The 12,268-nt window shown below is 46.7% G+C and overlaps 1 protein-coding gene across 1 annotated transcript in view; it reads left to right on the top strand.

Annotated features, from left to right (window-relative positions):
- TMEM80 (transmembrane protein 80) overlaps window positions 1-10,943 on the top strand; it is a 28,458-nt gene extending 17,515 nt beyond the window's left edge. Inside the window, exons 3-6 of the mRNA XM_040409747.1 lie at window positions 2,484-2,500; window positions 5,807-5,900; window positions 8,093-8,185; window positions 10,269-10,943. Coding sequence (XP_040265681.1) covers window positions 2,484-2,500; window positions 5,807-5,900; window positions 8,093-8,185; window positions 10,269-10,474 — 410 coding nt within the window. The 3' untranslated portion in view covers window positions 10,475-10,943. The remainder of the gene's footprint in view (window positions 1-2,483; window positions 2,501-5,806; window positions 5,901-8,092; window positions 8,186-10,268) is intronic.
- Window positions 10,944-12,268: the final 1,325 nt, after the last annotated feature.

The following is a 12,268-nucleotide window of genomic DNA, read 5'->3' as shown; positions in this document are numbered from 1 at the left end:
AGGACATGTTCATACAAAATGGATTCTCATCCCTCACAGGGGCCGGTCTACAAGCTGCGGTGTGGTGGCTTTTTTTAGAATTTTATTTTTGTTTTTCTTTATTTCATTTTTTTTTTTTTTTACACTTTGTGCCTCCAGAAAGACATACAAGACCTTTAGGGGACATTTATAATGATTTTTTTTAAAAAAAATTTCTGATGTCTTCTGTTAGGGCACCTTCACACACGGCAGGTGGACTCCGGTCCAGCCACCACCAAGCGCTCTCCCCATAGAAGTGAATGGGAGCACCCCGCGCAGGACCAGCCACCTCTCCCATTCACTCCTATGGGCCCGATAAAAAATGAATGGACGGCGGCTGCCTATGCGCAGTGCGCCCTCCACCACTTTCGGGGGGCCGTTCTCGATATACAACCCCTTCAATGGGGCTTGTAGAAATCCATGTGCTTGCTTCCCTATTCAAATGAATGAAACTGATTTTCAGTCGCAGAATTTTCTGCCATAACATCTGCCGCATGTGAAGGCACCCTAACTGGGGCTGACGTAGTAGCCCCAGTTACAGGTGGAATACAGCCCCTCGAGAGGGTATACAAGCAGAGATAATCTGGGACCGCTAAGTGCCAGCAGCTCACACAGATACCCAGCCTTCACATGTTCGCAGGAATGAGAGCTAATCGTGTAAACGTCATCACACCTGGCCGTCAATCAAAGTGGACAGGATGCGGCAGTTGCAGAGAGAGCAGAGCCTCTAGGTGTAACAGCAACGCCCCCGTTGCTCCTAAAAGCTAATTTGCATATATTAAAACATCATATTTCTCAGTAATGCGGCCACATATGAACATGGGACCAACACAGATGTCTTCAGCTGCCAAGTGCACATGTAACAGGTCAGCCAGTGTCATAGGGACAAATCGGCTGACAGATGCCCTTTAAAGGGGTTCTGCAGTTCTTTTAAACTGATGATCAGCTAATTGAGAAGGCAGCGGGGCTGGCAGTAGCGCAGCGGCCTTCTAGCTGTTTACCGCAGGCCCAGTGACGTCACAACTAGTATCACTGGCCTGGACGGGGCTAAGTTCTGTTCACTTGAATGGAACTTAGCCCCGTCCAGGCCAGTGATACTAGTCGTGACGTCACTGGGCCTGCGGTAAACAGCTAGAAGGCCGCTGCGCTACTGCCAGCCCCGCTGCCTTCTCAAACAGCTGATCGGCAGGGGTCCCGGGTGTCGAATCTCTGCCGATCAGATGCTGATGATCTATCCAGAGGATAGATCATCAGTTTAAAAGAACTGCAGAACCCCCTTTAAGCCAAGGCCCCACATACTACCCTTGCCCTTCCCACAGTGAAACAGCAGTCACGTGCACTGCATGGCAAGCTTACTCTGTTTAGGGTCCTTTTAAAAGGGGCAATTAAAGTCCTAAACGAGTGTTGATTGGCAAATCAATTGGCACTTTGGCAAACCCCCACTCTTTGGCAGACTTGCGAAGTGAAGAATGCTTGCTTGCTGGCTCCTTCTCTCGGGACATTCCACTGTGTGGGGACTCCAAGGGGACATTACTACTGTGAGGGGGCACTAAGGGGACATTACTACCAGTGATGGTCAGTTCGCAGTGTTCGCCAGCGAACACATGCGGGCTGCCATCTTTAGTAAGGTAGACTCACCCGTCCGGCAAAGCACAGGTAAGCCCGTACCTGTGCCGGGAGCCGGTCTGAAATCAAATGCAGTCACCGGGTGCAGGCAGTTCCGAGAACAGCCGCCGGGGGCCTTCATCGGGCTGTTCTCGGAACTGCCTGCTCCCGGTGACTGCATTTGATTTTAGACCGGCTCCCGGCACAGGTACGGGCTTTCCTGTGCATCGCCGGACGGGTGAGTCTACCTTACTAAAGATGGCAGCCCTGTCCTGTGTTTTAAGGGGTTGTGCAGATAGTATGCATTGATGATCTATCCTCAGCATAGGTCATCAATATCTCATCTGCAGGGGTCTGACACCTGGGACCCCAGCCAATCCAGGGGGCCCTCCTGCTTCATCGTCATTGCGCTGCCCTTCATCTTGGACGTGCAGTGCAATGACAAGTCCCCGCTCCATTCACTGTATTACACTACGCCGCCGCTCCACAGGAGACGATGGGCAGTGTAATGAAGAGGAGGCAGTACTTGCACGGTGCGCTGCAGTCTCTTAACAAAGCGGGTGTCGTACCCCCGTGATCTGATATTGAGGATAGGGCATCAATACATACTACCTGCACAACCTCTTTAATATTTCCTGTAGAATTCTCTGCAACATCTGGAGCTGGTATTTATTGGCTAAAAAAACTGCGACCAATAGCACCAAAAACTGCAAAACATCCCAAAAACAACACCTATGTGTGAACCCACCCTCAGTCAGTCAGTGTCCTATGTTTAAAACAGATGAAAGCCGGAATGTGATTGGTTACTTTGTGGCGTTTATTAATTTCCGTGATATTAATTGTCGCTCCTTTTTTCACAGGAAAGAGCTCGCTGGTTGTATCCTTTGGATGACGTCTAACGCTTTCTACATACATAACGGGGGCAGAATTTGTTAAAAGGAACCTGTCATCAGCTTTATGCTGACCTCACTGAGGGCAGTATAAAATACTGACAGAAATGCTGATCTCAGCGGTGTGTCACTCATGAGCTAAAAGTAAGTGGTTGCCGAGAACCAGCATCATAACCATTGCAGCACAGGCTCTGAAAAGAGTCAAATCTACCTGAGAAGAGTCCTGGTTATTCCTAATCTCCTGCTCTCTCACCCATCTGCTGATGATTGGCAGTTCTCTCCTAGGGAGAAAGGGAGACAACTAGGGAGAAGACTGTCAGTCATCAGCAGGTGGGCGGGAGAGCAGGACTTCATGAATAACCAGGACTCTTCTCAGGTGGCTGTGACTCTTTTCCAGGCCCAGTCTGCAATGATTGTGATGTTTGTTCTCGTCAACCACTTACTTTTAACTTTTAAATGACAGACCGCTGAAATCAACTCACCTGTCTCTACTTTATTCTGCCCTTAGTACGGGCAGCATAAAGGTAATGACAGGTTCTGCAGCTCGGAGTTTGGCGGCTCGGATGCGGACCCATTCACTTCAATGGGGCCGCAAAAGATGCGGACAGAACTCTGTTGCTCCCTTCCGTGGCCCCGCAAAAAAAATATAACCTGTCCTATTCTTGTCCGCGTTTTGCGGACAAGAATAGGCAGTTATATTAATGGCTGTCCATGCCGTTCCGCAAATTGCGGAACGCACACGGACTCCATCTGTGCTTTGCGGATCCGCGATTTTCGGACTGCAAAACACACAACAGTCGTGTGCATGAGGCATAAGGCTGATGTTTCTGCCCCCAGTCTTTATAAGAAATCTCACTGGTGTATGAAACCCCAAAATTATGCCTAAACATGCCTCCTAATAATTGTGGCACCGGGAAGTGAAATCTACTCCAGAAGGGGCTGGCATAGATATCCGATGTAACATGGACATTAGCCCTCAAATCTGTGCCAGCCCCTCTGTCGGGATGCGGAGGATCTGCCTGTGCCCGCTCCACTTGTTGCAGAAGTTGCAAGGGTGTTAGAAAAGGGAAAAAAGTTGCAAATTTTGGAGCAAAACGGGACTTGCATCAAAATTTGCAAGTTTTCTTTGCATGAAGACTGGCATAGCACGATGATACATTCACTGCAGGAGTAAAATGGAAGTCATTTTTAGTTATTTTTTGGTGTTCCTTATAGGCGTATGCCCATCTCATAAAGTGATGCCATGATGTATATGAACAGTGCGGTTCCTTAGAATTAAATGTCATGAAAATGGGGTCACATCTCTGAGTCAGTCCATTGCTACTTTCACATCTGCGTTTTCCTTCCAGGTTTTGAGATCTGGCACAGAAGCTCAAAATCGGAGGAAAACGCTTCGGTTTTGTCCCCATTTATTGTCAATAAGGACAAAACTGAACAAACCGGAATGGAGTGCATAACATTGCATTCCGTTCCGGTTTGTTGCGTTCTGTGACTGGACACAAAACTGCTGCAAACTGCAGTTTTGTGTCTGGTTTGCGAAACTGAACAAGCCGGATCCGTTTTTTTCAGACAGTTAAAAAAACAGATCCGGTGCCCATTGCCCGTTTGTTCATTTTCGATTTAATACAACCTCATCCGAATGGACCGGATGCAGCCGGAATCGCTTTCCTCCGGTTCTGAGCTCCTCTGCCAGATCTCCAAACCTGAAAGGAAAACGTATATGTGAAAGTAGCCTTTGCCAGCGCAGCAGTCCCCTGTGCTTCCCCTCCGCAGAAGGATTGCAGAACAGGTTCTTATTTTTTAGATAAGGCAAGTAGCTAAATGGCCAGATCAGCTGTATGAAGAGAAGGCTCGCGTTCTCCTGTCTCTCTTCTCGCCGCTGCTATGTTGACAGCAAGCAGGAAGAGAGACAAGAGTTGGCATTGTGTGTGCTTTCTCCTCATACAGCTGATCGGCAGGGGTTCTTGGGTGTCGGACCCCCGATGATCTGATATTAATGACCTATCCTGAGGATATGTCATCAATATTAAAAGCCTGGGAAACTAGTCCCTAGTCCCTTTGTTCTCAGAGACCTCCCCCTCTTCCCATTCCGATCACATGCATGCTCGACCAATGTAAGTGGACATATGTGTGTGTGTGGGGGGGGGGGGGGGGTCGTCGAGAGAGATCGTTAGGCTAAAATCTATAATCACATGTGTAATCAGAACAGTATGGCCTCTTTCAGACGGGCGTTGCAGGAAAAAGTGCGGGTGCGTTACGGGAACACCCGCGATTTTTCCGCGCGATTGCAAAACATTGTAATGCGTTTTGCACTCGCGTGAAAAAAATCGCGCATGTTTGGTACCCAAACCCGAACGTCTTCACAGAAGTTCGGGCTTGGGATCGGTGTTCTGTAGATTGTATTATTTTCCCTTATAACATGGTTATAAGGGAAAATAATAGCATTCTGAATACAGAATGCATAGTACAATAGCGCTGGAGGGGTTAAAAAAAATAATTTAACTCACCTTAATCCACTTGCTCGCGCAGCCCGGCATCTCTTCTGTCTCCTTTGCTGAACAGGACCTGTGGTGATGTCACTCCGGTCATCACATGATCCATCACATGATCTTTTACCATGGTGATGGATCATGTGATGACCGGAGTGACGTCACCACAGGTCCTGTTCAGCAAAGGAGACAGAAGAGATGCCGGGCTGCGCGAGCAAGTGGATTAAGGTGAGTTAAATTATTTTTTTTAACCCCTCCAGCGCTATTGTACTATGCATTCTGTATTCAGAATGCTATTATTTTCCCTTATAACCATGGTATAAGGGAAAATAATAATGATCGGGTCTCCATCCTGATCATCTCCTAGCAACCGTGCGTGAAAATCGCACCGCATCTGCACTTGCTTGCGGATGCTTGCGATTTTCACGCAACCCCATTCACTTCTATGGGGCACGCAACACACAAGTGATGCGTGAAAATCACCATTCCTGTGCACAGCCCCATATAAATGAATGGGTCGGTATTCAGTGCGGGTGCAATGCGTTCAACTCACGCATCGCATCCGCGAGGAACACTCGCCCGTGTGAAAGGGGCCTATATGAGTAATGGCAGAGCTTACATTCCACCCATAGTCTTCCAAGCCAGTGGTTGTAGGACTGTAGTCCTCCCGAGCTGCTGCACAGTCCTCCCGAGCTGCTGCACAGTCCTCCCGAGCTGCTGCACAGTCCTCCCGAGCTGCTGCGTTCTCTCTTTTACTGTTTTCCCATTTTCTTCAAGTCATTATTCTTAACAGCTCACTCACAGCGATCATCGGTTCCTCTGCAAATCCTCCTTTACATCAATGTTCTGTATTATGTTTTTTATTTTCTAGCAACGCTGCTTATGATCATTTATAAAAGTAAGTAGCTGGCAGAGCCGTGGGGAGATGCTGTAGCTTAAAGGAGCGCCCCTACGAAAAGTAGACAGCCCTCCGTCAGCCCCATAGCAGTGAATGGAGCAGGGGACTGATGGGTGCACTACCTCTGCATTCAGAGAGGGACCTTGGGGATCCCTCATTCTTGGGATTAGGCTCTGTGTGCGCACAATCCGATATTTATCACTTGCTCTTTGGATGCACCTTTTATATGGCCATATAATTACAGACCTGGCAGTGGCTATTGTTGTCCAGTAGTCTCACTCAGACAGCGGCGTCATACTGAACCTAAAAGGAACCTCTCACCGGGTTTGGGGTCACTAGACCACCAGTATGCTGTTATGCAACCAGGGTTTAGGGTTCCAAACCTGTCCGTATCTGTAAGGAATAGTAAATGAAAATCTGACGAAGGCCTCATGCACACGACCGTGCCGTTTTTTGCGGTCCGCAAACCGTGGATCCGCAAAAAAACGAAAGCCGCCCGTGTGCCTTCCGCAATTTTCGGAACGGAACGGGCGGCCCATTGTAGACATGCCTATTCTTGTCCGCATCACGGACAACAATAGGACATGCTATATTATTTTTTTTTGCGGGGCCATGGAACGGAGCAAAGGATGCGGACAGCACACGGAGTGCTGTTTGCATCTTTTGCGGCCCCATTGAAGTGAATGGGTCCGCACTTTTTGCGGCTCGGATGCGGACCACAACTACGGTCGTGTGCATGAGGCCTTACCAGGAGAAGAGTCCTTGACTCTTTCCCCAGCAGCATCAGGCACATGTGCACTGCGCCAATAAGGGGGAAGACGGTACATCTCACTTCACTGCGCATGTAACCTACAGAACTGCGGAAAAGTGCTGCAAAGTAAGAAGACTTTCAAAAATAGAAGTGTTAAAGGGGTATTCCAGTTATATTAAGTTATCCCCTATCCACAGGATATGGTATAACTATTAGATTGGTGGGGTCCTGTATCCCGTGGAGCCCCCCAAAATGAACAGAGCAGCCGGTTGGGCATGCTCGCAGCGGCTCTATTAATTTCTATGGGAATTCCAGCGTTAGCCGAGTACAGCACACCGCTATCTCCGGAACTCCCACAGAAATGAATGGAGCTGCCACGTGCATGCCTGACCAGCTTCCCCATTCATTTTGGGGCCCTGTTCTCATGATCGGTGGGAGTCCCAGAGATAGGACCCCACTATACTAATAGTTATCCCTTATCTTGTGGATAGGGGATAACAATATAACCAGAATACCCCTAATACTATCCCCCCTTTAGGGTCCATTCACACGTCCGTTTTTTCTTTCCTGATCTGTTCCGTTTTTTCAGGAACAGATCTGGACCAGATCTGGACCCATTCATTTTCAATGGGTCCTGGAAAAAAACGGACAGCTCAATGTCTGATTTTTTTCAGGACCCATTGAAAATGAATGGGTCCAGATCTGGTCCAGATCTGTTCCTGAAAAAACGGAACAGATCAGGAAAGAAAAAACGGACGTGTGAATGGACCCTAAGGGTCCATTCACACGTCCGTTTTTTCTTTCCTGATCTGTTCCGTTTTTTCAGGAACAGATCTGGACCAGATCTGGACCCATTCATTTTCAATGGGTCCTGGAAAAAATCAGACATTGAGCTGTCCGTTTTTTTCCAGGACCCATTGAAAATGAATGGGTCCAGATCTGGTCCAGATCTGTTCCTGAAAAAACGGAACAGATCAGGAAAGAAAAAACGGACGTGTGAATAGACCCTAACACTTCTATTTTTGGCAGCCTTCTTACTTTGCAGCATTTTTTCGCGCCTGGCTTAGTGGCCCCAAACCAGGTGACAGATTTTTTTAAACTGGATGCCCCATGACCAACACTTATCATCTATCTGTTCACAGGATGGGTAATAAGTATCCGTTCTCTGGGGATCTGACTGCTGGGACTGGATGGGCTCATTACGCTTGACTGGAGCATTGATGGTGGTCTGCTACATGTTAGACCTTCTTTAGACAGTGTGATGGACAGAAAACCAGTCAGATTGTAGTCAACTGGGCCTAACCATTGAAGAAAAGACATCAGAGCCTGCATTATAATGCACAGGATTAGCCGGGACAGAAATGCTGTATGTGTTCGGTGTCTGGGGCCAGGCCATTTCCCCCTTGTATACCCCTTGTTCCATTTTCTATCTTTTTTACAGGTCAGGTCTTCAGTTATCCCGACTCTAATTTAGCATTAGACCTTGGTCTACTCTTCTTAATGGCGATTGTGGAATCTGTCAGACTGTACTTAGGTAAGAAGCAACATATACACTGTAATGCTGCTTTCTCCTTGAAGGAAGCGATTATATAGCAGATTTAAAGGGCATCTGTCAGCAGACTTGTCCCTATGACACTGGCTGACCTGCTACATGTGCACTTGGCAGCTGAAGGCATCTGTGTTGGTGCCATGTGTGTATGTGCCCACATTGCAGAGAAACAGTTATATTTTAATATAGGCAAAAAAAAAGACTCTGGGAACAATGGGACGTTGCCATTACACCTTGAGGCTCCGCTCTCTCTGCAACTGCTACACCCGCCAGATGTGATGGCGTTTTCACTGCCTGGCCGTCAATTAAAGTGTGGTGGGCCTGGCAGTTGCAGAGAGAGCACAGCCTCTAGGTGTAATGGCAACGCCCCTGTTGCTCCTAGAGGCTTATTTGCTTATATATATATATATTTCCCAGTAATGCGGGCACATATGAACATGGGACCAACACAGATGCCTTCAGCTGCCAAGTGCACATGTTACAGGTCAGCCAGTGTCATAGGTACAAATCTGCTGACAGATGTGCTTTAGGGTCCATTGACACGTCCGTAGAATGGGTCCGGAGCCGTTCCGCAACGTTGCGGAACGGATCCGGACCCATTTATTTTCAATGGGGCCGGAAGAGATGCGGACAGCACACAGTGTGCTGTCCGCATCCGCATTTCCGGTGAGCGACCCCGATCTTCCAGTCCGCGGCTCACGAAAAAAATAGAACATGTCCTATTCTTGTCCGCAATAGCAGACAAGAATCGGCATTTCTATAGGGGTGCCGGCCCGGTGTATTGCGGATCCGCAATACACAACGGACGTGTGAATGGACCCTTAAATATAAAAATTTAAATGTGTCATGAGAACATTCTGGAAACTGAGTGTGTTGGATTCCTATACCAGCGTTTTTCAACTGAGTGCCCCCCAAGGAAACATTTGGAACCTCAGTGTTTCCGTCAGATCTGACAGGAGCAGTATCGCAGCATGCAGCACCCTTCTTTCCATCCAAATGATTGTCACCACATCAGAATCCCGATGGACCCCAACAGGGCACCATCAAGCTCAGTCGCTGTTGTGTGTTGGGTCTGGCCCTGTACCATGACTTCCGTCTAGATGCAGATGTGCAGGCGCAGTGGGCCAAATGTGTTCTTTATGCTCTGGCTTTTACATAGGACTCAGCCCTACTAACAGCATTTCAATTACAAATAGTACATGAGACGCCGCGTTTAGCAGACCTCAGGATGAATACAAACCAGACTTCAGACTTTTCCAATAAAGATTAGTACCCCAGGCCAGTAAAGCAATTCTCTTAATTCTTTCTAAATGCTGTTGAAGAACATCTTGAACATTGGACCTCTAGAGCAGTGTTTCCCAACCAGTGTGCCTCCAGCTGTTGTAAAACTACAACTCCCAGCATGCCCGGACAGCCTTTGGCTGTGCGGGCATGCTGGGAGTTGTAGTTTTGCAACAGCTGGAGGCACACTGGTTGGGAAACACTGCTCTAGAATATGCCCCCAGAATATGCGGTGCCTGGCTATTTTTGGAAGTGTCATTGAAATGGGGCTTACGGAAATAGCCCATAGAAATGAATGGAGGGTGCGCCCTTCTTCACTTGGCGGGCTCCGTTGTAATCATAGGTGAGACCCGCACCTATCAGACATTGGGCGCATATCCAATGTCCAAGATGGAACAAACCCTTTAAAAACGGCTCAGGCAAAATGGCCGCTCCTATAATCATGTTCAGGAAACAGAATAAATCTGCAAGCAGAAAATAAAAACGGATTAGAAAACAGGAGACGGGCTACTATCTGATTTTAACTGGGAGATAACATTTTTGGTGACACATTTCCTTTAAGAGCTGATGTGATCACATTGTAACATGTCACCCGCAGATCCGCGTCCTAGGGAAGTCTTAGATATTTTTTTCTTTTCCTGGCATAACCCATTAGGTTGCAGCTCATAGCCCCGAGGATACACATACCGCATCATATGGTGACGTATGTAGGGATCATCTGCAGGAATACAAGATGATCGCCTTCATGTCACAACATCGCTGCAAACTGATGATGTGTTTATTACAGGAACGATGGGAAACCTAAAAGAAGAGGAGCTCCCCTTAGGATCCAGCCTGTTCTTCACTGCTGGCAATGTCATGCTGTCCGTGTATTTTCTTGTATGGGAGACGTATATCCTGAGGGCAGATGTCATTCTCAATGCTATCCTATTGATCTTGTATGGGCTGGAAGCCATCTTAGAGCTGATCACCCTTGCAGCGTTCTTCCGATAAAGGAAACCACTTTTTGGGATAAAGTTATTTATTCTGGTGTTTGGAAAGTGACTTTTGAAAAGGGCAAGAAAATTCTGTACAGTTCCTTTTTTCAGGGCTCGAATAGTTAGTAATGGACTGGAAGCATTGGGGGGGGGGGCAATATGAAATAAGACGCCTCCTTGGGTGGCAGTAAAATTGCATTATTTTATTTTGATGATTTGATGAGGAAAATGTATCAATTCGGACGGTTGAGTCTCCTAATATGTGACTGCGTCATGCCCATAAGACAGTGGAGGCTAATATACATCTCAGAATAGCCTTCTCTTATGTCAGGGATCAGCACTCCAGCTGTTCTGCAACTACAACTCCCAGGATCCCATTACATCTATAGGAGTTACAAGAACAGCCGAGTAAGTGTGCATGCTGGGACTGTCTAGTGTCACAGTAGCCGGCTTGCCGAAGGTTGTTGATCCCTGTCTTATGTGATCTCCTGGCATGTGCGCAGCCGCTCCATTCACTTCTATGGGAGTTCCAGAGATAGCCGAGTACAGCTCTCGCTCATCTCCAAAATTCTCATCGAAATGAATGGAGCGGCTGCGCATGTGCCCAGCGGGGGTACGGGGCCCCCGATCTCATGATTAGTGGAGGTCTCAGCGGTAGGATTATGAGGTTATCTCCTATTCTGAACTTCATATAACCGGAATACCCCTTTTACAATATTTTTATTTATTGCCACAGCCAATTCTGATTGTAGAACTTCCACTCCACAAACCACATGCAGCTGTTTAGCCTTCCGTGTAGGGTTACCTATTTCCAATTTTACTGGATAAAAATATGCACAGGCCAAGTTAGGCTGGATTTACATCACTGTTTAGTTTTCCGTTCATCTGATCTGTCAGAAGAACAGAAAAAATAACGGATCCATTATTTTGAGCATTCGTTATGCTTATTTTGCCTCCCTTTTAGTCATTTCTGTCTGAGATCCGTTATTTTTGACGGGAGAAAAAGTCCTTCATGGACTCAGAGAGAACTAACAGATGCAGAATAAGCCCAACTGATCCTCCAAATAATAGATCTGTTTCTTTGTATTTTATTTTCTGTTCTTCTGACGGATTAGAAGAACGGAAAAGGAAACGGTCATGGGAACCCGGCCCGAGGAGTTCTTCTTTGAGACTCCTGCAGACTTATTTTGTGTTGATGGCAGAAGAGATTTCATGGTTTCAGAGGAAACCACACATAATGCCAGTGTTTTTATTATTACATGCCTTTTTACAAATAGCATGTTTTAGTGCACCACCGCCATCTGATGGGGACATTGACAAGCAAAAAAAACATGGTCTATGGATTGCCATAAAAAGCCAAACTCCATGTACACAAAGCATGAAGGAAAAACACCACTACAAAGAAACACGTTTGTGTTGCATTTTGTTTTCTGCCTAAAAAAACCCCACAAAAATTGCTTCTAAAATTGTGAATAACCCCCCGCCCCCCCCCCCCCCCCCCAAAAAATGACCAGACCACTTTTTACACTTCTGACCTACACTACTTTCACGCGGTTTATTGCTTGGTCATACAACTTACCACCCAAATGTATTTTACCTCCTTTTCTTCTCACTAATAGAGCTTTCATTTGGTGGTATTTCATTGCTGCTGACATTTTTACTTTTTTTGTTATTAATCGAAATTTAACGATTTTTTTGCAAAAAAATGACATTTTTCACTTTCTGTTGTAAAATTTTTCAAATAAAACTACATTTCTATATACATTTTTCTCAAAATGTATTGTTCTATATGTCTTTGATAAAAAAAAAA

The sequence above is a fragment of the Bufo bufo genome, chromosome 10 (genome assembly GCF_905171765.1).
Source record: "Bufo bufo chromosome 10, aBufBuf1.1, whole genome shotgun sequence".
In the NCBI taxonomy this organism is placed as follows: domain Eukaryota; kingdom Metazoa; phylum Chordata; class Amphibia; order Anura; family Bufonidae; genus Bufo; species Bufo bufo.
Note: the sequence above shows the minus strand (reverse complement) of the source record. Positions and strands in the feature narration are given on the sequence as shown.